General features: G+C 34.0%; 1 protein-coding gene across 1 annotated transcript in view; it reads right to left on the bottom strand.

The window, feature by feature from the left end:
- Positions 1-869: 869 nt before the first annotated feature.
- loco (regulator of G protein signaling family member locomotion defects) overlaps positions 870-26,501 on the bottom strand; it is an 87,082-nt gene continuing 61,450 nt past the window's right edge. Inside the window, exons 3-11 of the mRNA XM_088278095.1 lie at positions 13,717-13,839; positions 9,143-9,472; positions 8,596-8,772; positions 6,991-7,230; positions 5,745-5,963; positions 4,764-5,000; positions 3,715-3,957; positions 2,667-2,958; positions 870-2,395 (exon numbers count right to left, since the gene is read on the bottom strand). Coding sequence (XP_088134221.1) covers positions 1,563-2,395; positions 2,667-2,958; positions 3,715-3,957; positions 4,764-5,000; positions 5,745-5,963; positions 6,991-7,230; positions 8,596-8,772; positions 9,143-9,472; positions 13,717-13,839 — 2,694 coding nt within the window. The 3' untranslated portion in view covers positions 870-1,562. The remainder of the gene's footprint in view (positions 2,396-2,666; positions 2,959-3,714; positions 3,958-4,763; positions 5,001-5,744; positions 5,964-6,990; positions 7,231-8,595; positions 8,773-9,142; positions 9,473-13,716; positions 13,840-26,501) is intronic.

Raw genomic sequence — 26,501 nt, 5'->3', positions numbered from 1 at the left:
ATAGCCTGGAACGACTAGTTGTGATCGGTAGCCTGGTGGGAAAGAGAGGGAGAGGAAGATCCCCACACGATGGACCGATCAAATTAAGGCAGCAGCAGGCACCTCAGTGGTTGGAGCGCTACGTGCAGCGCAGTCAAGGGATAACTGGAGAAGAATCATTGCTTCTGCAAGGGTCACAACCCTCAGCAATGAGGATTAAGACGGAGAAGAATATATGAATAGTCATATGGTGTATTTTGGCCGATTTGACTGACTTACTGTAGGTAACTTGGCATTAGCGACGGGGCACTTTCTTACAAAGGGCAGGAGGATACGCTGATGATGATTTTTATGTCTGCCTCCGTAGTGTAATGGTCAGCACGCTCAGATACCATTCTGGAGGTCCCGGGTTCGATTACCAGGGGGGGTCAAATGAATATAAGTGAGTTTTTCACTGTAATATTTATTCAATACTACCCTGGACTGATACCTGAAGCGGAGGGCTGATCACCTTTCCTTCGTGTGTTAACGATCAAGATAACACCGTGTTTATATAATGCAGTGCCCTATGCATCATTGGGGTGCAGATAAGGGTTTGAATTGATTTAGGAATGTGTATCTTCCTGCCCCCATTTCCATCATATCTGGAGGTGTTGCTTACGAGATAAAACAGGTAACTTCTTTAAGAACTGACAGGATTTTTTTTCCTCAGATTTTTCATTTATGAATTCTACTTTTTTTATTTCCCTGGCTCCTTTGATAATCTGAAGTAATCTCCTGATAATTCCTTTGGTAATCTGCTGTGCATTTTTTTTGTTAAACAATTCTTTTTATTAAAGGAATGGATTTGGATAAAAAAAAGTCATGGATAAAAATAATTATTTATTTTATAAGTGATTTGTATAAATATAAATAGTATTATTTGCCTAAATTATAAATACTTACTAAGTGTAGAAAAACCAATTTCGAAATCACAAAAAGCTATATAAAAATGTCAGGCACATATTTTTGTGTTAATGAACACTAATACATATATATAAATACACTAGCGATACATACATAAAAGAATACAAAAACGATGAAAAAAAAACAAAAATAATTTATTTACATTAATACTTTATAATATTACAATACTCAATTTAAATACTTCCACACTAAAGTTCCTGTTTCAGTCGGGTTGGGAGTAGATTCATTACTATCCACTCACATATTTATATGAAAAAAGAAAAAAAGCTGTTGCACATTAAAAATAAAATTCAAATGCTGAATTTTACATTAACTTAATGCTTTATATATAAAAACATTAATTTTTAAATAATACACGGCTTTCTGAACAGTATTTTATATAAAAATAAAATATTTGCAATGAATTTTAATCATTGATTTTTATATGGCTCATATTAAATCAATATTGCAAGTATGTACGTATTTTATAATATAAATTTAAAGTAGACCTTCACAAAACATCAAGGTGCAGACAACTGAAGCATGATATTCTATAAGATAATACAGTAATATGTACAAAATTAACCGCTAAATGATGGAATAATATTGTTAGTATAATGATATGTTATTAATGCGGATTAAACAAAACTACTACTGGGTTGGTCTAGATAAACTGTTCGCTTAGTTCGGTCCGGCGCATCCTTTTGGGCTATTTCTGGAAGATTAACTTCTTGCATTCGCATGGTGACGACAGCATCATCACTCGATGTGAGGTTATGTCCCCAGTTGGGAGGCTTGATCGGCAGAACTTTGGGTTTTGGGGGAAGTGGAGGGGGATCACTGATGCGGTTTCTAAATGGTTCGTTTTCACACGAACTACTCGTACTGTGAAAACTAGAATTTAGAATGTCGCAGGCTCGCATGAAGTGATCACTGCCACTCGTGGTGGAACTATTCAAGTAATCCTGCGTAAGATTGCCGTGATATTTTACGGGTCCATTTTTCAAGTCGCTTTCGATTGTGTAGTTACCTTTAGAGACTGTAATGTCTAAATTATTATTTTCGATTACCGTGTTCTCTAAAGTGTTGAACCCACTATGCGAAGGAGAGAAATCTATATTGTTCTTGTAGTTTTCGGAGTCATCACTTTTTGCTAGAATCGGTTGGAGATTGCTGGTCTTGGTTGGGCTTCCTTGGCCAAGGGAGAGTCTCGGTGCTGGAGATGGTTTTGTAATTAAAAGTGCGGGTAGAGTCGGGGTCACTCGAGTTGCCGCTATGGGTAGTGCACTGGAGGTTTGATTTTGTGTCCCACTTCTCTCTTCATAAGGTGGAATCTGGCTAATTTTGCCATGGACATTGTTCTCTTTGCCCTTTTGATGATCTTGTCCATTAATTGTGGGTTGACCGTTGGTGGTGTTCATCGTATCTTTTAATCGAGCCCTCTGCTTTTGTTTTAAATTCTCTAAAAATTCTGGAAATATAAAAAAATATGTTAAGTGGTTAAATAAAATTGACAAGGAAAAACAGGTCACAAATAATCTTAATAACAGTTCTTAGCACTTCTTGTCGATGTATCGGATCACATTGAAGTGTCCACCAACGCTGCAATGTTTCTGAAAAGTCAGTGAGAGGTGCCAACTATAAAGCATAATAACTCGCAGGAACGTTATCAGTTGATGACTTTGAAAATTGATAGCATTGACAATATTTACATGCAGAACAAAAGGGAAATGAATATGTACCTGTATTTTCCATGGCATTGGGCACCCCGACAGCATTCTGTATTCTGACTCCGGCTCTCAGTTTGGCGATGAGTGGCTTTTGAGGGTTGCCGGTTCCCTCGTCCAGGCAGCAGGAAGAGCCTCCCTCGCTGGACACAGAGTTGCCAGGCGGTGCGGCACTCAGTACTTGGGTCTTGTTAGGGTGGAGGGGCGGAGAGGTTTTCTTTATCTTTAGACCTTTGGAGCGGTGGTCGTCGCGGCGGAGGAATCTCCCAAATATACCGGACGAATGCTCCGAACTGCAGTTATCTGACTAAAAAAGACAAATAAAGTTGGAGATGGTGTACAAATAAAAAAAATCAAACCAACATATACAATCTGCCTTTTTCAAGATGACATACTACAGCAAGTATTAAAACTTGATAAAAAGGTTATTACATAATATAAAAACAAAAAAAAATTAAAACAGGAAAAGTGATACTCGGGGTTTTGAGTAGTTATCGTTGTCCATCTTTGAAATGGGCATATCATAGTATATTTGTTTTAACCTATTATGTCCCACATGCAGGATGGTTTGAAGATTTTATTTTTTTCATTCTTAATTATAATTCATTGAATTTTTTTAGAAGACAGCAGTGGAAAGACGGCTGACAAAGAAGAAGACTCATTGGAGACTACAATAGAAAAACAAAATCCACGCAGGCCTGAACAAGGCATATTTATAGCTTGCAGGAAGCTCTTAAAGGATTGTCAAAAGGATTTTGTATCAGAAGTGATCATTATATTTTATAGTGAATCTGCACATCTTTGCATGTTTATAATTTAGTAGAATTAAAAGAAAAATTAGATTATTAGATTTAATCATGTGAAATATAGAATAACGTTGAAGGGATAAAATTTGTTGCTATGTGAAGACAGCTGGAATGTCGTTTGCAGATAATTCATAGGCATTGTTTAAAGACTTCTTGTGTTTACATGTGCTGCCATCTATTATCGGTACAAACCTTGGTTTAAAAAAAAATCTTGCCAAATTATTAATGTTCTCTTTTATGTAAAAAAAAATACTAACTTTAATAGACTCTTCTTCTACATTCCCCGAGTGTCTGTCTGCCTTTCCTTGAAGTAATTCTTCGAACACTCGGTTAGTGATTTCGTCCAGAGATGGAGCTCCACAAGTTCCATTGATGGTCGCGGACTGAGTTAGCGAGTTCTGCGACTGACTCTTGTCTTGGGTGCTCTTCATGTTGGATGGGTCGGTTTGCTGAACAGGAGTAGATCGAAGGGCCACTTGTAATCTCTGGCCATCGGCAATCTTGAATAAAATTTATAAATAATTATTATTTTGTTGTATAGTGATTAAAAAAAAACACATGGAAAAATTCTTAAGAATACAGTACGTACTTAGGTGTGTATTCTAAACTAGTGATAAGATTGAGGGTCTAAGGTTTAAACTTCATTCTATTACTACCTATATCAACTTTCTAGTACAAAAGGTACTGGTTGAACATAATGCAAAATAAAAATATTTACACACTCAGAAGTACAAAAAGTGAGGTGAATATAATATAAATAATAAAAATACCGCATTTGATATGAAAACGAAAATTAATTACAAAAACAAAATAGTAATTAGGCATCTAAATGTAAAAATAAGAAAATGAATAACTGAGACCATGATTTGAACGATCTTGCAACATAAACTGAGTTTACAGTATTTTCAATATGATAATGTTTTAATAGCAATGATAATGTTTTCTTAACCCTTTCCACTCTGACCATTTTTTTTCATAACTGATCAGCTACTTTGATAAAAAAAAATGCGACGTTTTTCTACCATTCAAAAAAATATTTTGGTTCCCTAATTTTGGGACACTCTGTCTGGGAATTCGTATGACCATGTTAAATAAGATTAACTGTATTTATCTGAAATATTTTTTGGTAGAATATACTTGGGTGACAGAGAAATCAGTGATTAAAGTTATACATGCGCCGGGCCAGATATTGTGGCCCACGGAGCTGCCTACTAGAATCATACGGGCCAGAATGTCTGGCCTACAGAGTGTTAAGAGTTAACAATTGTAATATTTTGTAACAAAGGGCAATTTATAGGCTGGTTACCTGAACAGGTTGGGTCAATTCAAGCATTGTGTTGCCCAAAGTGACACACAGTCCTCCCGATGCTCCTACTCCATACTTGTGGAGAATAGGTCTCAGTACGTCGCCCAAGGCCTTGTTGGGTTTTGACTTGACAGATATGACCTTCCGGTTAGGTAAATCTAATTTGAAGACGACCCGTTGTTCCACCGTCACTTCTTTTCCAGCAAGGACTAGAGATGTTTGGTCAATATCGATAGGCTGCAAAAAAAATTACAATTATATTTTAATTAAACAAAAAAAACATTACTATTGATCTCATGCAAATTATTCAATGAACAGAATTTAAGGGATATTCTTTATTTATTTTACTTTCTATGTCTATCATTTATTGTTCCTAATAATGAATTATGATTTTGCGTAATAGCATTCAATAAAAAAAATAATAAGGCAGATATATAATTTTTTTTTTCAACAATTTCGTATAAGCTAGCATGCTTTATTATTTAATAAAATTTCAGATGCATTATGGTAAAAAAATTACAAAATCCTTGGACGCTGAAGGATATAAGTTTTAGGTAAGATAGTTCATACATATTACAAAAAAAAGAAATCCTATGTAAACTCACAAGTAAAATAATAAGTAACTTCAATGCTAACCTAGAATCATTGAATTGTATAAACTTGTGCTATTAACGAGATAGTGAATGTTTTTAACTAGAATTTTTCATAAAAAAATTACATGAAATTAAACTTTGATCATAAAGAATAAACCCACTCATAATTAGGAATAGGCTATGAAACTTATAAATTTGGAGCCTAAGTAGGAACATGATAAGCGGTAGACATTAAGCGGTTCGCTTCGAAACCGGTATTCATTAAAATCAAGTTATATTAAAATATTTATAGTGATTTTAAAACAAAGTTATATTTTATTATAAAATGGAAAATCACAAAGTATTGCCTTAAATATAAATTTTATTCCATTTTGGTTTTGATCTTTACCTTGACACTGCTAGGCAGGTAGACTTCGTAGGCTAGATAATTGAGAGCCCTTTTCCTGAGTAGTTTGTCTATAAGAACCCTGACGGACTCCTGGCCATCTCCCACGGCCACCACAGAGGATGTGGCGGCCGCATTCGGAAGCAGGACTCTGCACAGCGCTCCTCCTCGAGTCGGGTTGTTGCAACACTTGTGGTCTTCGCATCCACAGGAAGAGCCACACTGGAAATATAATAAGAATTCATCAGTAATACATCATGCTAACTGATTTCATCAAAATGTAAGGAATAATGTCAACAAATTCCACTCCACATTCCCTGAAAATGTTGTTGTTTTGACTTTACTGAGAATAGTCGGATAAGGTCAGACTTAAATTAATACATTGTTTGCAAAAAACCCTTAAAAGCATCTTTTACATAATGTTGATAGAGAGCGGGAGACACTTATAAGTGTTGTATTAGCTTGCTGTTGGTAAAGCGCGAGATGCTAAAAAACATTGTACATATCGGATAGGGTTTGGAGTTACTTGAAAAGGTACTTGGTTAATATCAGTTGTAGATATTTCAAAAGTTTATTTATTGAGTAGGTAATGTGGAAGTCAGGCCATTTACAGGGCTTATGTTCTTTCATTTATTAAGATTTCAACACACTTAAAACAATGTTGCTAACACTCATTTATGTTGTATGATTTACATATTGTGAGTATTTTAGTAAATAAGCCAGTCAATAAAAAAATAATTGAAAATCAATACAGAGACATTTTTAATTATTATTTTAAAAACCGTAAAGCCTCTGCTTTGAAGGATTGTCTGCCGGTAGGATAGTAAGGATAAGGAAGATATACACAAATTAATTGAAACATATTCTCAATATTATTAATATTTAAAGTAATTATGTATTTTGTGGTTAGTCATTTTTACTTTTTAATTTTTATTACAAAAATGTTAATAATATTAGTATATAACTACTCACCGATGAGTGGTTATATACAAATATTTTAAAATTTTTTGTAAAAAATTAAATAAGTAGTTGAAAACATTAATATCTTAAATTCATTTTACGATTGATAGGACTTGAACCCGTGACACTATGTTAATATATGTAAAGGCGCCTGATTATACGTATCAGATATTGAAGGTTGTTGTTAAAAAATAGCACCTTTCGCGCTAGAGGTTAACAGTTAGACATTGGCTAGAAACTCTCGAAGGATGAAAAGCCATCATTGAAAAAAAATAGGTACAAATTTTACCTGTTTTGAGCCAAGGCCTCTGGTGACGTCCCAGCCCGTGAGAAGGGAAGAGTTAGAGCCGTGAGGATCTCTCTCCGGGTTGTGGTCTCCCTTGCCTTCCGCATCGTCAGCAGTCTGACTGCCGTGCTCTCCCTCATTATCCTCACAGCAGCGGTCGCGTGACTTGCTCCGGAGCTTTCTATGCCAGGGTAGAAGTGACTTTCGACGCCGATCCTCCGCATTGCTGAGCGACTTTTTTAACTAAAAGAAAATGTATAAAATATGCTTTCAATCATAATATGAAATGTAAAATAGCAATCTATGAAATTATTGTTTTGTGGCAATTTTTTATTATTTTTTTAACATTTGATATTTATCTTGTTAAATTTTTATATATTCATCTGCAAATAAAGCATTGTTTGAAAATGCTAAGTATTTCATATCAACAAATTATTAATACAGAAAATGCTACAACCACATATAAAAAATATCTGAGAAAAAGGTGTACTTTTTTTAACTTATATTGTTATGACCATGTCCCCTAGTAATAATGAGATACTTTATCATGTGCTAAACTCAAAAATTTTACTTGAAATTTAGCTTACAAAATTATTTATAACAAATCTTTTTGTTTTACTACTGTATACATATAAAGTCATGGATTCAATGGGTCCAACACAAATATTTGGTGTTTCTATATCAAATGATATTTAATATACTACTCTTCACACATCAATCGACCCTGAAATATAAGACAATTCAAGTTGCCTTCGTGTAATTTACGATCAGGATAACATTTTACAAGGTAAGAATAAATAAAATGTATAAAGTAATAATTAAGGTTAACCTATTGACAAATCCTATAAATTACTAGTCTGACTAATGTTCACATCGAAAGAAAGAATGTTTGGCCGAAAACAAGAATTATTAACACTTTGACTGAGATTAAATGAAGATTTTATTTGGAAAAAAGACAGTTTTTTTTTTAATATTTCAAATATATGATATTAACATTTTGTTTGCAAGAAACGCTTAAAGCGTCTTTTACATACTCATGGTAAAAACCGGAAGACGCTTATAAGCGTTCTATTTGCTTATTTTTGGTAGAGCGCGAGAGATGCTAAAAAACATTGTACAGATCGAAATAGCGTTTATGGTTACTGAGGTTTGGGCTGCAGACTGTCTGAGTATAATTAGGGTCAGGGTTGATGAAAAAACTGCCCAACAATAATGTGTTAAAATGTGTTTGAAACATACAAAATAATATCGATAATAGGCGACAGAGTACACTACAGTCTGTACACACAAAGCTACCCTGCGAGAATACATTTGACTACCTCAATTCAATTCAAACCCTTATCCGCACCCCAATGGTGCATCCCTATGCAGTGCACAAATGCAGTGCCCTCACTGCATTATACAAACACAGTGTTATCTTGATCATTAACACACAAAGGAAAGGTGATCAGCCCTCCGCTTCAGGTACCGGTTCAGGTACCAGGCTCATAAAATAATACAGTAAAATTAGTTTGAGCCCATTTTTTTGCCCGTACCAGGTATGGGCAAATAGGCAAAGGACTATTTTTGCTTGTGGTACGTGCCAATCAGGCAAAAGGTTAAGGTTACCTTGCTGGGACTAGGAGAGGGGCTGTGCTGATTTGTCCCGATGGACAGGGCCGGATCGCCCGGGTAGGGCGCGGGGCGGCCCTGCAGCTCCGCCAGGAGACATTCCTTGTGGATGTCAGACTTGATGAAGCGAGGGTAGCTGTCAAACTTCATCAGGTTTAGTATCTGCTTTTGTGCCTGAAATATAAATGTATAATGTCTTTGAATTACTTGTCCGCTGAAGAACTATATATTATCTTTCTTTTCATCTCAGAGATTATAGAGATTCAAGAACAAGGTTTCTAAATTGGTTAATATATATATAGAACTTCCAAGAATTTGAGTAGTGTGGTTGTCAATAATGGGTAGAATTGGCGAATGTTACACTGAGTACAGTGATCACTTAAACCAGCCTATGACGGTCGTCAGCCCCGTAAATGCCCAGACTTCCATATTCTTCTTCATTTTTGATGAGATGTCAAAAAATAATAGAGAGAATTAAGTTGCGACTTATCGAATGTAATAAAATAATAGTGGTTAAAGTAATCTGTGAGGAAAGAAGAGTGACCTGCAGGAAGAGGTCCGGCGGCGCGTCGGGCAGGCGCTCGAGCGCCAGCTGGCGGGCGTGCGCGTCCACGTTGACGGGCTCGGGCGCGCCCTCGGCGAGGTGGCGCGCGTGCAGGGCGCGCGCGAGGTCCGGGCGCGCGGCGGGCGCGGCGCGCGCGTACCGCTCGCACGCCGTCCAGAAGCGGATGTTCTCCGCGCTGAACTCGCGCTCCAGGAAGGCGGCCAGCGCGTGCACGCCGCGCGCGTCGCCCAGCAGCCGCTCCAGGGACGAGGCCCAGCAGGCGGGCCCCGCGGCCGGCTCCGGGGAGGCCCCGCCCTCCGCCTCGCACTGCTGTAAATGAAAACAAACGCTTTAAAAAATCGTTCGAAATAAACACTAGAAATTACTTTAGGAAATGTAAAACACATCTTCGGATGTGGAATACTTGAAAGTGGTCGGGATAATTGGCGGGTATCATGGGCGTCAGCAGGAAGGGGGGTTAGGGATCAACGAAGCGTTATCTTAATCGTAAAATTGCATAAATACAAGGTGATCAGTCCTGCGTTTCTTGTACCAATCCAGGATGATATAAAAAAAGAGACTGAAAATCACCCTTATATATTTAGACCACCCTGGGAATCGAACCCGGGACTTTCAGCACGGTAGCCAAACGCGCTTACCACTACAGTACGGAGGCGGACAAAAACATAATATTTAATTTATCGTAAAAAAAAACGAGTCGTATATCGTGAATTTCAAAGAATATATATAGGTTACCTACTGTGATAATATAAATTATAAATGGTTAAAAAGTGGTTTTTTACAAAAAAAAATCATCAGTTCAAAAGTAATTACGTTACAATTATTTGATCAATAACAAAAGTCAATAAAATTAACGTGGTAAAAATAAATCGAGTTATTTTATTGATTTCTTTGTAACACGATTATTAATCGATGTTTACTTAAAATCGATTCTGAATGTTATACAACGGGATAGGTTTTTCTTCTTCCCGTTAAATTGGATTTTCGTATCGTATCTCTGGAATGAACAGTTTAAAGGTTTCACGTCAGAATTTGTTATCAGACGAACCCAACAACCACAGATACGCGTCATCGTTTAGATAAGGGAATAAAAAATGTTTCATATTATTATAATGTATAACGTTCCATACATTTTATTCACGGTTTCAGTTAGTGTCCAAACCGTAAACGGTTGGTTTAGGTCGGACATTTAAAATAGTAGAAATACATATCGCTCACTCCTTTCAACAACGTCGTATTTCAAAAAACTAGATTTTTCAGGAAATCGTTTTTAAAGTTCAAGAATATAATAAAATGGATTAAAAATAGATATCAAGCCACCTATTGATCTTTTTACCGTGCAACAGATCTTTTTAGGTAAAACCTGAAGGTTTTTTCTCCATTTGAAAAATATTTAGTATAAGTATATAAAAAATAATTAAACAATACCTTTTCTCCAAAATGCAAAAACAACACTTTCTGCCCTGTAGCGGGTAAATATTAAGTTAAAAATATGCCGCTTTTGCTGGGATATAGTACATTTTCTGGGCATTCCAAAAACATGCACAACTGAAAATTGACGATTTTTGTTGCTGAAAAGAGTGAGCGATATGTCGATAAGAAAATACGTTTGGTCAAATCGTTATATTCAAAGTAATATTCATAATTTGATTGATATGATTCAAATTCCTATACGCAATTGATCAACACCGAATCAATGTCACATTTATGATGAAATTAAGTAAAACCAAGTTAGTAAAGACATAACATGACTTTACATAGTATATTATTCACAATACTTTTGAGTGTGTCAAAATACTTGTTTACAAATCTAAGTTATCTCCACTAAGGAGTTATTTTACATTTTTTGGCATCTCAACAAAGTCTGAGTATTTACAGGATTCAAGACCTGTCATGGGCTGGTTAAGTGATCACTTTACAGGATCTCTTACAGGCTAAATAAAAGCTTTCTCAATACAACATAGATGGCTCACGTGAACTCATATCGCTCACTCCTTTCAAGAACGTCATATATCAAAAATCGTTAATTTTCAGTTGTGCATGTTTTTGGAATGCCCAGAAAATGTACTATATCCCATCAAAAGAGGCATATTTTTTACTTAATATTTACCCGCTACAGGGCAGAAAGTGTTGTTTTTGCATTTTGAAGAACATGTATTGTTTAATTATTTTTTTGAATATACTGAATATTTTTCAAACGGAGAAAAAACATTCAGGTTTTACCTTAAAAGATCTGTTGCACAGTAAAAAGTTCAATTAGTGGCTTGATATTTATTTTTAATACATTTCATTTTTTTAACTTTAAAAACGATCTCCTGAAAAATAAAGTATTTTGATTTATGACGTTGTTGAAAGGAGTGAGCGATATGTCGATAAGTAAATACGTTTGGTCAAATCGTTATATTTAAAGTAATATTCATAATTTGATTGATATGATTCAAATTCCTATAGGCAATTGATCAACACCGAATCATTGTCACATTTATGATGAAATTAAGTAAAACCAAGTTAGTAGACAAAATATGACTTTACATAATATATTATTCACAATACTTTTGAGTGTGTCAAAATACTTGTTAACAAATCTAAGTTATCTCCACTAAGGAGTTATTTTACATTTTTTGGCATCTCAACAAAGTCTGAGTATTTACAGGATTCAAGACCTGTCATGGGCTGGTTAAGTGATCACTTTACAGGATCTCTTACAGGCAAGGTTTCTCAATACAACATAGATGGCTCGTGTGAACTCATATGTCATGAGATTAATGATATATCTAGGAGTTCCAAAAGTTGAAGTAGTGTGGTTGTCAACCATGGGTAGAATGGTAAATGTTGCACGCGTGTACATGCACAGGTCATAAGCCATGAAAATATCCAGACTTTTACATTCTTCTTCATCTATGTTGAGATGTCAAAAAAGGGAAAATATTATCACTGGCATCTACTCTTTCGTCTTGAATGGCATGTTGAAATTTTCAATGTTTTCAATTAATAATATTATGTTTGAGCGACAGTAAAACAATTATTTTAAGTGTGTTTTATGATTAATTAGTTGATATCACGATAGTTGACAGCAGTAAAAAGGTTGAAAAGAAACCTAAAGGGAAATCTGTCTAGGAATCAGGTTTGACTGAAGAACTTAGTAATGAGGTTTTCACTAAAACTTTCATTTCAACACCAGAGTGAAATATTTTCCCATACAAGTCGGATCACTGGCAATGTTAATTAAAATATTGCAATTTAAAAGCAATCCTCTTAATTAATACCGATTTTTACAATGGTATGGATATAAAACACAACGTGAAATAAATTATTTAAAATACAGTTTATTTTCGTTTCATTATTTAACTTTCCGAAGCTCTAATAAATCGTTACTTTTCACGAAATAAAGAATGCTTAATTTATTCGTACTATTTATGTTAATATATATTGCAAATAGGCTAGATGAATTTGTATACGTTTGATCTGATATTGAAACTGTAATGGACCGTAATTGAATACCGAAAAATATTAGCAGACTGATCAATGTTTTAACACATTTAGATCATTTCGATAAAAACATTATAAGTGACATTTAAAAATAAGGAAAATTAGAGCGCGATTAAAAAAGCCATGTTTCCATTTTAAAACTGTATAAAGAAATTTTTGATTGCATAAAATAAAAAATCGATTGACGCACAAAACACTATAAATTTCAAAAAGGTAAAAAAGCGTTTATAATATAAAAATATAAATAATAATTGATAACAAAAAAAATGTTGGGAATGGAATAGCTATGTTTTAGCTAAGTTGTTGATTTTTTTAATCGTTGGGTTCGGTAAGAACGCTAAAATGGGCGTTTATAATCAAATTGGAAGCATTTTAGGTAGATAAGCCATCATCTTTTAGCTATAAAATCCTTTTAGCCATCATACAAAGGTTTAAAAAATAACAATTCATGGATTCTTCTGCTTAGTACATTATAAAACTGTAAGCTAGAGTTTTTTTTTGTCCCATCCCACCGCATTCCAGAAGATTGATACAGAAGCATCTAGTTTCCTGACATACCTTTTCTCCCAAAGGAATTTTTGTTTCTTAGTTTTATAAAGTAAGTTGCGAAAATTATAGAAAACGCGAAACAAAATTGTACGCCGATTTTACTGTGAATTTAAATTTAAGAGCTTTAAATGTCCCTGTCACTGCCAATCAAAATAAATTTAAGTTTGTGAAACCATAAGCAAAATTTCGAGATTCGCACGAACATCACAAGAGGCTAATCCCTCTTAAAAACAGGCCACAAGGTAGAAGAAGAAGATAAGTTGGCTGTACACAATGACGAGGAGCTCCACAAGCTCCTTTCCGGCGTGACCATCGCTCAGGGAGGCGTCTTGCCGAATATCTTGGCCATGCTCCAACTTATGAAGACCAAGGAGAAGTGCTTTTATATGGTCCTTCATTATCATTATCATTTTAATAGCATAATTCACGTCTGTGTAAGCAGTAGTATTGTACTCAAATGGCGCTATATAAATTATGAGAAATTATTGTTATTATTATTTAAGAAAAAGACTCACCTTGGTGTACATGTCATGTTCCGAGTTGGCCAGACTGCCGGGCCGGCGCGCGGGGTGCGGCCGCTGCTGCAGCGCCCGCCCGGAGCCCCCCGCCCACCGCCCGAACGGGGACCCGCCCGAACTCTGCAACAAGACAAAACCAACATTAAACATTGTCATTGTGGAGCGGTATCGGCACAGATGAGTGAACAATTCCAGTAGTTTGAGCCGGTGAACTTCAATTTTCCACAGTCTTAGGGAGTCTCCCAGATTACGAAGTTCTTCAAGTAAATTCAAGTAAATTTAGTTCCTATTTGAAAGTGGCATAAAAGCCTGTCGCGGAATCCAGGTTAAAGATAGAGGTTTAAAATAAGGATCCATATGTGTGTTTCAGTCTTGTTTAATTTTCACTATTGCCCTGACTATTGTTTAATATTATTTTTACTGTATTCCACTCTGCGTTTTTGTTTTTTTTTTTATTATTATGTGTTTTCAAATTTAATTTTTGTAGGTACCTTGTTACCTTAATCATACAATGAGTAATAGAAATTACTCATCGGGAATATTATATATGTTACTCTAATGTATGTAATATGTTTAAAAGAAAAAAAGATTGACAAACTTGTCGATGTTGTGGAAGAAGAAAAACCATCAAAACTTGGTTTAAGTTTTCGAACAGTCAGAAAGAAGAAATAATTCTGTCTTGTCCTTTGTAAACCAAATAAAATCCATGTAAAATCCATTGATAATATCGGGGTATTTTCACTGTCTGCTGTTTTGAGCTGGGTTACACGGAATGCTGTATTAGAAACCTCTCAACGAAATGCAAATCGTACACAAGATTGGGAATGTTAATTTCAGTGTCAGAGTTCTACAGTAAAGACAATAGTCATATTAACGCAGGAACGTCTAATCTACGAGCCACGAGACTCCGATGACATCACCCATCCGACGGAGTTTTTAATGATACCTTTTCCCAGAAATTTTTCAAAGGTTACAGTCATGAATTACCGGCAAAAATTCAATAATCAGGTACAAAGAAGCCGACCAGAATCATCGGACAGTTTCAAAAAAACTGTTATTAACCTGTTTAAAGATAACAGCCGGCTAATAAATAACTAAGTAATTCATTACTATCCTTCAATACACAGATGATAAATAGTGAAATCATAAAAAGGGACCGATGTTTTATTATAAATGATATTATAATTAATTTTTACAATTTTGAAAACATGGTACAATGTACAATGATGATAATCAAAACAGAATCTTTCTGAAGTGTGCTTCATATATCGGGAATTCCGGAAATTTTGATCGAAATCTGAAACACGCAATTCAATGACGTCAAATATATACAATATTTGTATCACTATGAGAAGGAACACGATAGAAAAATGTTTTATCAAGAGTACTAAATCCCATCGGCGCCTACTGTTTGTTTGGGAATAAGCCTCCCACTTAGTGGTCGATGAAGCGAAAATTTGTAATAAAAGTGATCACTTGTAAATAAACTGAGCTTAATGTAAGAAAGATTCGTAATTACGATAAAATAATATTACAGGCATATTGAAAGATCCGTAGTTGAGAAACATTTGATTTATTGTGTACAACCAGGATAATAATTATTCAGAGTTTTTAAACATTTCGCTTACTCCTTTCCAGAACGTCATAAATCAAAAATTGTCAATTTTTAGTTGTGCATGTTTTCGGAATGCCCAGAAAATGTATTATATCCCAGCAAAAGAGGCATATTTTTAACTTAATATTTACCCGCTACAGGGGCAGAAAGTGTTGTTTTAGCATTTTGAAGAAAAGGTAATGTTAAATTATTTTTTTAAATATACTAAATATCTTTCAAATGGAGAAAAAAACCTTCAGGTTTTACCTAAAAAGATCTGTGGCACAGTAAAAAGTTCAATAAGTGGCTTGATATTTAGTTTTAATACATTGTATTATATTTTTAAACTTTAAAAACAATCTCCTGAAAAATCAAGTTTTTTCATTTATGACGTTCTTGAAAGAAGTGAGCGATTTGTTAAGCACTTTTTAAAATTAATTTTAAGGACATGTCATAAATTTACTTACAAGGCTGTAAATAATAATTTTATGCAAAAAAATATAATACGATAGAGAAAATTTCATCAAAAAATAAATCTCAATGAACAATAGATTTCTATTAATACTGAATAAATAATGCCTTTGTAAGGATTATACGATCAATGGAGTTAATAAACAATTAGTTGCAATATAAGTAATAGGTACTTGATACATTTTAGGCCCAACATGGAGATACTTATATGCAGATACTAAAAAATACAGATAAAAAAAAACTAAAAAATGGTAAACAAACTACGAATATAAGCGCAAAATTCAAAGATTAATGAATTAAAAAAAAACAAACTTTAATATGACCGCAAAAAGGGTGTGGTACTTGTTAGTCTTAAGCATATAATAATTAAAATTAATATTTGTTGATAAATATTAAAACGATGATAATTATAGCCAAGTCAGCTCTATTTATTTACGATATAAAAACTAAAAAAAACACTTTTAGCCCTACAGACACAAACTATGCTTACCCCTCAATTCAAAAGATTGATAGTCTATTGCCTACGAGCCTCTAGCAATATTCAATGATCCTTTATTTGGGTGAATATAGTCTATTAGCCTATACAATGGCAGCAGTGTACTTAGCTCTGAGAATAGGTGTCAGAAAAGAATTTTAGGCGTTCGGTGGTTTGACTTTATGAGGAATGAAGAGATAAGGCGTAGGACGCAGCAAATCTTGGTCACAACTGTCGTCAAGAAAAGGCGATTCAGTTGGCTTGGCCATGTACTCCGCATGACTCCCGAGAGCCTTAATCAAGCTTGCCTCTTTTACAAGGCATCAGGTTCGCGCCGCCCAGGACGACCACTGCTGACAATTCGTCGGTAGTTCTCGTCAGAACTTCGGGAAGCGATCTGACTTGGGAGGATGCAAAGGAGCTGGCAGCCGAAAGAAAAGCCTGGAGATAGTTTGTGGACTCCATATGCTCCACATAGGGAGCGGATATTGTTTAATAATAATAATAATATAGTCTGTTTGCAATCGTTTCACAATGGTAAAAGTCAAAACGGCGAGAAAGCTCCCAGGCTAATGATGTTCCAAAGACGAGAGGAGAATGATTACTCGCGTAGAAAGATTGCAATTTAAAATATATTTACGACTGCGAGATACTGCGTATCGCGTTCTCAGATTCAATAAATCTACCGATCGAAATGAAGATTAAAGGCTAAGGTACGAAATTATAAATTGCTCGGGAATCCAACGATAACGTTATCTATGAAACAAGCCTCGTCGAGTAAGAACTAAGAACGAGTAGCGCGTTGTGAAGAATCTTGGATATACAGGGTGGCGCAAAATTCAACACCCTAACGGAAGATGTTAGAATTTTTGCAAATGGCGTCGTAAGTCATATTTGACATCTGTCAACTAGACAACTGCAGAATACAAACAGATTCAGGGTGACGCAGAATTAATCATACTATTTTGTTTTTGTCCACCTCCGTAGTGTAATCGTCAGCACGCTCGGCTACCGTTCAAGAGGTCCCGGGTTCGATTCCCAGGGGGGGTAAAATAAATACAAGTGATTTTTTCACTGTAATATTAATTCAATATTACCCTGGACTGATACCTGAAGCGGAGGGCTGATCACCTTCCCTCCATGTGTAAACGATCAAGATAACACTGCGTTTATATGAAGCAGTGCCCTATGCACCATTGGGTTGCGGATAAGGGTTTTATTATTATTATTATATTTTGTTTTTGAATAACTTTTTACAAAATAAAAAAAAATATTAAAAATGAGTGATGATCTTTATTTGGAACTTTATATTTTTTTCTGTTACACCAGTGTTGATACACATTTGTGGCCGTTTTATCGATCTGTTTGTATACTGCACCTGTCTAGTTCACAAATGTCAAATATGATTGGCGTACGACGCCATTTGCAAAAATTATAACAATCTTCCGATACGGTGATTAATTTTGTGCCACCCTGTACAAATTGTTTACTATACGAGGTAAAACGTGTTGCCTTAACTGACCGTTAAAGGAAACTACACTTTAACATTAATAAATGCAGGTTGTGAGATACAGGTATAGACAACTTGTCTTTAAAAGAAAACGTGATGGTGATTTAAAAATCTTATTAAATCTGCAAAGATTATTTGGTTTTGCGCAGTCACGATTAGGGTGCGAATGCAATTATTCAAAACACCTCATTTGTGATAATTTGCTTAAGATGCATTTTGAGATGGTTCATTTATTAACATAAACACTTGAACAGATTATTTCCTAGAACTGTCGAAATGCAGGAGCAATCAGATGCACTTTATAAGGAAATACAATATGATATAGTTTCATGCGTATCATACCGTTGATTGAAATATCTAAATAAATATATGTATAAAAAACATTTTAAATATGTTAAAAAATATTAAGAACTTTCGCAATAAAGCATTTTCATACTCGTACATATTACTTTTATCATAAAATTGATACTTATAAATGACATGTTTCAAACATTACACAAAAAATTAAATAACAAATAACAGATATCGTGAATTACCATAATTTTTATTTTCAATGGTTTAATTCGATAGTTGACAAAGTAAATATGAATAAATTTTATAAGAAAATAATATGCATTTAAAAGGAAGGCGTTCGATCTAATTTAATACATAAATCATTAGTAGAAGTTTATGGTAAAATAAATATGTATGAAAAAACTACGTTTCGATCCTCCTTAAAAATTTAAAACGTGCATATTGAATAAAAAGTTGGATGAAAAATCGGGACGGTATAAATAATGTTTACTTTATACAACTGGCGAATTTCGTTGTGAATAGTACGGATATGGCGAGATAAATAAATCATTGAAAGATAATAATAATATTAATGGCAACATCATGTGCGAATTAATGCCAAAGGCATTGAAAGCAAAAAAAAACACGAAATAAGCAGGCAACAAACAATTCCAAGTATATTTCTCTATGCGAAGTAATCAGTATGGACTCAAGAGTCAGGAATACAGAAATGGGACGTGACTCGTATTGCCATACTCGATGGCCGATAGAGCGGCGCGGGTCCTGCAAAGTGGGGGCGTATTGGAGGATAAATCTTCACTTGACAATAAAATAGAGATTAATGATCGAGCATAGCAAAAACAAAGATCATTCGATGCCCAAAGGGGAAGACAAACGATATCAGTAACACAGAGTCTAGTACGGAGCTATAAATTTATTTGACCAGAGAAGAATGATCTCCGATAAGGCCAAATTGGCGTGCGAATGTTTTAGTGTGACTGAGAAAAAAGCACGAGTTATAATGAGGTCACATTCGCTATTCTTAATGTAACAAAAACAACTGTTAACTCGGAGAAATAGGAGTGATATGATGATTCCGAATATGGGATGACGGCATATGGTTTATTGGATGTTTCACGATAGGATGTTCCTATTCATCATATCCATACATGTACATGATTCATTGTTTCCATCAGGTAGGTAGGAAAAAAGCTAAAAATCGTTAGCTGTCACAATAAAATAATTAAAAACACGCAAAGAACGTAAACCCGTTTAATTCAAAATAAGTTTATTTGTAGTATTTTTTACATTACGAAACTAAAAACAGGTAAAAAGGAACGTATTTAGTAAATAAAAAGATTGGTAGTTCTGGAGCGTTTTCAGGGAGCGGTGGTGTACAACTGTGTGATAAAAAGTAAAAATACCACCCCTTAGGGTGGTATAAGTTAATATTATTACACATTTTAATCCAAAAATGTGATCGCGAAAAAATACGATCATTTAAAAAAATAATACGTAGACATGCAAATAAAAAAAATAATTCACGCCATAGGTAGCCAGCTATAGAATTTAATAGGTGCAGAAAATAATTATTTAAATTAAGGTATTCATAAAAGTAACTCAATTACTGAAGGCACCACTGCCAGCCGAAATTCCAAATCTAATTCAACTAAAATAATCCAACAACAGAGCAACAACTTTCAAAAATGAGTGCAATATGGATGTTCATTAATGGGCAGAATGGTGAACGTTACACAAGCGTATAAAGTGATCATTTAAGCCAGCCAAATGCCAGGTCGTAGGCACTGGGATGCTCAGACGTATATTTAAAAAGACTATAGGTGATTCATTTTAAGATATTAATAGTACTTTAAGGTATATTTATCATAACTTTTAAAATACACGTCACAATTTCTCCACACGAAGATAAATGAGGTACTGGAACTGTCGCGAGGAATTATGATATTATATACAAACACCATTTCGTCAGGATGCATCCACGACAAAAAGAGTAAGGACAACAATGCGTCTTATTTCCATATTGTATTTCAGGCCAGGAAGTTGATATGGACTTCTATTGTCTCCACGGTGACAGGTAACTGATGCCGGCCGCAGAACGACCTCTGTGACCATAATATCATAAAATTCATCCCATCACGTTACAATACGTGTTTACGAACAAGAGAGATGGATTGGAGATAGTGAAACAGTTTAGTTAAAGCATTTTCACTGAAAGGTTCACACGAATTATCTATTATTCAAATGTCTGTTCAATTACCCTGAGAAAACACGAGCAGCCATCGAAAACGAAAACGCTAATCATGTTTTGAATAAGTAGCTATCAATTGTATTATAAGCGAGAAAATATTAGTGAATTATTTTATTAACAGTATTTTATCATTTTTTATTATTATTGTCATGAACATATTACTATAAATAAGGATAAAATAAGAATGCCATTGTTGAAAAAACCGAGTCGCAAAATTGTTTAATGTATAACGGTTTGAAAATGTATGATGAGATGCCTGAATGTATGAAGAATGAAAAGAGTCTGAAAGAATTTAAAAATAAATGTTTTGTTTACTGTAAGATGTAAAAAAAACAAAGGAGCCTAAGCTACACATTCAGGTAAATTCTGTTAAAATGCATATACACGGAAATGGGAGATACATCTATAAAAGACAACAATTAGTGACTGATAAATACGATCAGGTAGAAAAACTAAATAAGATGGAAGAGACATCTTGAAATTTCATGAGAATTAGGAAATTACACTCCAGATAAAATTTCAAAAAATGTTTAGTACTGAGCACACTACGAAAATTGACCAAGTTAACTCATATGGTATTATAATTTTGACATAAGCTTACTGAAATGGTTAAAAGCTGTGCGAGTTTAGTGAATTTGTTACTCAAATTTAATAAAAGTTATATTTTAACATTCCAGTTTAAGGTTTAATCTTCCTGAACTTAAAACAATGTTTCAGAAAAAAAAATGTTTCAGAATATAGTTCTCGCAGTGTATGTTCAAGGTATATATATATATTTTTCGGGTAATTGAAAACCATAAAAGAAAAAAATACTTGGAATAGCATTTTTAAATAATTCTCTCTAATGCAAAAGGGAATAGACCCAATTCACTGCTTTTTGTTGGAAGTATGTTGACCCAGTTGAGGCTCTATAAGGTTTGATCATACTAAGAGAAGCGACACGTATCGTGCTGGAATAATTTAGCAAAAATACTATAATTATTTTTTAGCATGACCGCAAAATTATTTCATTTTTGAAATACCTTATTTCACAGTCATGGATTTGGGCAAATTAATGTTATGTAGGTAGGTACGGCTCAACGAGAATATAATATCAAACGTAATTCAATGACTCAGTATTTCTGAACGCCAATTATTATAATTTAAGGCATATATGTAGTCTTCAGTTAATCAGAATAACAAAATTTGGGTTTTTAAATTTTTTTATTAGTCATTCACTGAATTATTTATTAAATTATCAATATCATATGACAAGTATTTAGGAGAGGAATGGAAAGTGCTGTATGAACAAATATAATAGAGTACATAGTGATAATATTAACATTTTGGTTATTTACGGCAGTATTGAAATTTGCAAGGAAAGGGTCGATATGTGTTTGCACCATAATGTACAATATTCGCGATAAAAAAACCACATAAAGTTTGTTGTTCCATACTGTTATCATTGGATATTTAACTTGTTCAATATAACTTTTGAATTATGTAGTTAAAAACAGATATACTTAGTTATTTTTCATATGCACATGAGCGATAAAGGAAGGTAATTTTAAAATCGGATTACATTTTCGAGCAAAGTCGAATTACAAAATGAAAAATTATAGTTGATACAACATATATTTCAACATTGAAGTATGTACTTATAAATATAATATAGACACAAGAGATTTTGTTTTAATGTGAAGGCAATTTCAAACAACTCGTACTGCAAGTCGGCAAAGCCAAACACTTGTTAGGTGAATATAAAATAATTACATAAAATAAGTATGTTAAAATAAGTATGTTTGTCCGCCTCCGTAGTGTAATGGTCAGCACTCTCGGCTACCGTTCTGGAGGTCCCGGGTTCGATTCCCAAGGGGGGTAAAATAAATATAAGTGATTTTTTCACTGTAATATTTATTCAATATTATTACCCTGGATTGGTACCTGAAGCGGAGGGCTGATCACCTTTCCTTCATGTGTAAACGATCAAGATAACACTGCGTTTATATGACGCAGTGCCCTATGCATCATTGGTGTGCGGATAAGGGTTTTATTTTATTTTATTTTAAATAATTACATACCGATATTTCAGTGAGACTCCTTCGTAATTGAATCATATCCATTATTTTGCATTAAAACCCGAGTGAAACGCAAATATTTAATACATTTCCAATGTGAAAATGCACACATTGAATACGTGTATAAATATATTCACGAATTCACATTGTGATGTCACCAATAAAATTTTAAACCACCGAACGACATCCGTGTTTTCGAATTGCCTATGTTTAACGTCATATTTATATCAAGTACTTATTTCAATAGATTCACGAAGTGGATTTTATGGCGTAGGATAGTTATCAGTATTTTACTAGTGCGTGCTATCTGTAAAAATAAGGCCATTTGAATATTTAATAAAAATGAAATACGAATTTTAATTCGAGCGAAAAGGACTTCACAACTTTACATCACAAAATACGAAACAGCACTCAATCATACACTAGTAAATTTAACGATAACAACATAAAGCGCGATGCACATCACGTAATAATGATAATTTTTATATTATTTATATAAATATGTACATTTTAAAAATTATATTGACAAACAGTATATCAGGAACCGGTAGTTAAGTGGAAATGTCACAAACTTCGAGGCAGAGGTCTTGGATTAGATTCTTCCATTTACTTATATTTTCAAACGTAAATGATAGTATGATTCATATGACTAACAATTTTTTTTATCAATCTTCCTCGACGGACATATACAAATAAGCAGTGTCCAAGATTTCGCCAGCTAGTACGGAGACGTAACTTCGAGTGCCTTAGGCATTATTGATGTCGATCCGATGCAGTGGCCTTTGCACTACTTGAATGCTTGAGGTGCCAAAAAAGATTAACTAAAAATTAACTAAATGGGAAAAAAAACACAACAAAGAAATTTTGCTAAATTATTTATATACAACTGGTCTGAACAGTAAATTAGTGTAACAACGGAACCATTCTTTAAAACAGTGGTGGGCGATTGGATTGAAAACGAAATAAATAACGATTTCATTGAAATAAGCTGTTCCTTAATGTGCATTATAGGTTCAATCACTTAAAGCTAATCAAACCTATTAATGCACAAATCTAGTTACGTACTGGGTATTTTTAGCCCATGAAAATTTGATATAAAAAACTTTAGCTAGAAAAAAATAAAAACCGAGAAAAAGTAACGAATACCATCCCAATCAGGTAAAAAAAGTAACAGTCACATCTCTGCGTCTCAAGTTTTAAGCCAAGAGATACATATTTTGCTTCTTATGCTGCATTCTCACTACTGCTATAAATTAGTATCAGTGAGATACTATAAATAATTATAAATGAAAACGAAAAACGGACATAAAATTGAAAATAGAAGAGGTGTTATAGTGAACACAAATTTGTTTGAGGCGCTACAATTTTCGATTGATTTATCTCGGTGCAAGCCGGGCTCAAGTTTCACACGGATTGCAAACGGAGTTTTATCAAGTTGTAGGGTAAACCGCAGATATGCATTGGTGTGAAGTTAGTAGGAACTGTGGTCTGGACGCGACTGTAAGCAGGAGCACTGATACATACAGTGGAAATTACGAAGGGAAACTCAGCTATTATAATCCATTTCTGAGTGAAGCGATTGTTTTAGCAGAAAGTTGATGTAGTGCTGATCTCATCGGGAAATTTACTGTTAGCTGAACTAGGATAAAAGGGAACATACTGTTACATATTTATATTTAAATATATATACATATTTATGAATTTCAAGAACGGATAGTGATAAAGGAGCTTAAAGAAAATGGATCAAACTCGTGATATTTCATTAACTGATATATTCATACACATATTTAATCTTTTCTTGTCATTTTTTTGTCAAAACTTTCATTTCAGTTTCTTCCATCAACCTCGCTTATATTGCTTATATTACCTCGCTTATATTGCTCATATTATTCGTACGAATACTAATAACACAACAAGCTCTAAGGCTTTTAAGGTGGAAAATCGGAAAATGCATACATAATGTACATACTTATATGTTATAAATGAAAATAAACAATTTGGAAAAAACGATCTCGGTTATCGGATTATATAAAATTATCCACACCTTCAGATGTACATCAGGATTGGTACGAGTATAGCGCTATTTGCTTGTATTTATATTTAAATTTCACAAAGTAGTATTCAATCAAACACAAATACATTCGGTTAATAAAAGCTGGGACATAATGGGCGGCACCCAAATGTAATAACCACTACACTATGGAAAATACAGGATAACGAAGGATTAGTGATCTTAATATGTAAAATGTACAAGGTGGTGTCAGCGAGTTAAGTGAATCATTTGGATTATTATTAGAAAAGGAATGCGTGATACATTAAAAAAATATATGGGTGGGTGGTACTACGTTATTTTTACAATTGATTTCAGGATTATGAATGAATAAATTTGTTTTATTCTTTATAATCGCTTAGATTGTCAGAAATGAAGACTCTAAGAAGCATATCAGGCAAGAGTCTTCGAGATAGAATAAGAAACGCCAGGATCATATATGCGAGATCGAAGAAGTCGTTAGGTGGGGAAGGCAACGAAGTAGACAATGGTTTGCGCATGTGAGGAGAATGGAATCATCCAGACTCCCCCACATCGCACTGTACGGCCGACCCCATAGTAGACGAATACCGGGCTGACCACCAAATAGATGGAGCGATAGTTGGGAATCTACATCGCAAAACAGGCCACAAGGCTTCGGTACGCCAAGAAGATGAAGAAGAATAAGTTTTAGTATGAAGGAGATTTTTTTAGATTAGAAGCCAAATGAGTTTGATATAATTAAATAACATTAGATTTAAAAAATCGAATTAAAAACCGGCTTCTTCACAAGAAGTCGTTACTTAAATCGGATTGAAGTCACTCAACACCAACCAGCTCACAAATTTGGTAGCGTATTGCGAATTTCTAGGTCCTGATAGATTTGAGACTTTAACATCAAGTCAATTTTAACTTTACAAATAGATATTGCCACAACGTGACTGTCGAACCAATTAGTGAATAAATAACATGGATAGATCCGATCTGTTTTCGTAGTATGCTCACGATAGTTAATTGTATATAAATAAATAATCTAAAAAATGTGATACACAATTGTATCGAGAGAACTGGAATTTGCCTAATTACTAACGATTTAAAACGAAGTAGTGGTTAAATCAAACGCATCTACGAAGAATCTTATCAGTATTCATGACCTCATATTATCATATCCGAATTAGCATAAAAACAACACGATAAGTCATTCAATTCTAAGTTAATGTCAACATGAAATGTCATACTTTGTGAGAATTTGGCGAAGGTCGCTCATACGGATATACAGGAAAAGGTTAATGAATCGTACAATTTAAAATATGTACATATTACCATTTTCATACATGGTAGAATTATGGCTGAATGCGTCATCGTCAAAAAGAAGAAAGGTATAATGATTTTAATGATTAGTAAGGGATGCGTGCCGATGATTTGGCTACTAAATATAGAAGTATGACGTGCGTGATTAATTTTAATTGATGAATATTTAATGTTATTATACTTCTGGCAAGAGAATGCAATTATTAATAAGCAAGTAAGGTAGTCAAATTGTTTGCTAAAAATTATTTGATGAGAATCAAAACATCAAGAAAATAAACAAGTAAAAAATTTCGCAATGTTATTAAGCTTTTTTTCTTCTTCATTTATGATCAAAGAAATTTGAAACTTAGAAACTAGATATTAATAAAAATGCAGTAGCATTTTGTTATGACAAAAAATAAGTTGGTGAAAATACCATACATTAATTATATTACTCATATTTTTTTTGCATAAATAAAACAAAAAAGAAGAAAATTTCATCAACTTAAACTTATTACGTTTTTTCGTTCAAAGGTAAAGTTGCAATAATTGAAATTATATTTGCGATGTTCATAATAATTTTTTATTGTATTATTTATTTTACATCGACTTGTTTATATGTCCGCCTCCGTAGTGTAATGGTCAGCACGCTCGGCTACCGTTCTGGAGGTCCCGGGTTCGATTCCCAAGGGGGGTAAAATAAATATAAGTGATTTATTCACTGTAATATTTATTCAATACTACCATGGACTGGTACCTGAAGCGGAGGCCTAATCACCTTTCCTTCATGTGTAAACGATCAAGATAACACTGC

The sequence above is a fragment of the Brachycentrus maculatus genome, unplaced genomic scaffold (assembly GCF_059751285.1).
Source record: "Brachycentrus maculatus isolate JH-2025_06_01 unplaced genomic scaffold, ASM5975128v1 h1tg000055l, whole genome shotgun sequence".
NCBI lineage: Eukaryota > Metazoa > Arthropoda > Insecta > Trichoptera > Brachycentridae > Brachycentrus > Brachycentrus maculatus.
Note: the sequence above shows the minus strand (reverse complement) of the source record. Positions and strands in the feature narration are given on the sequence as shown.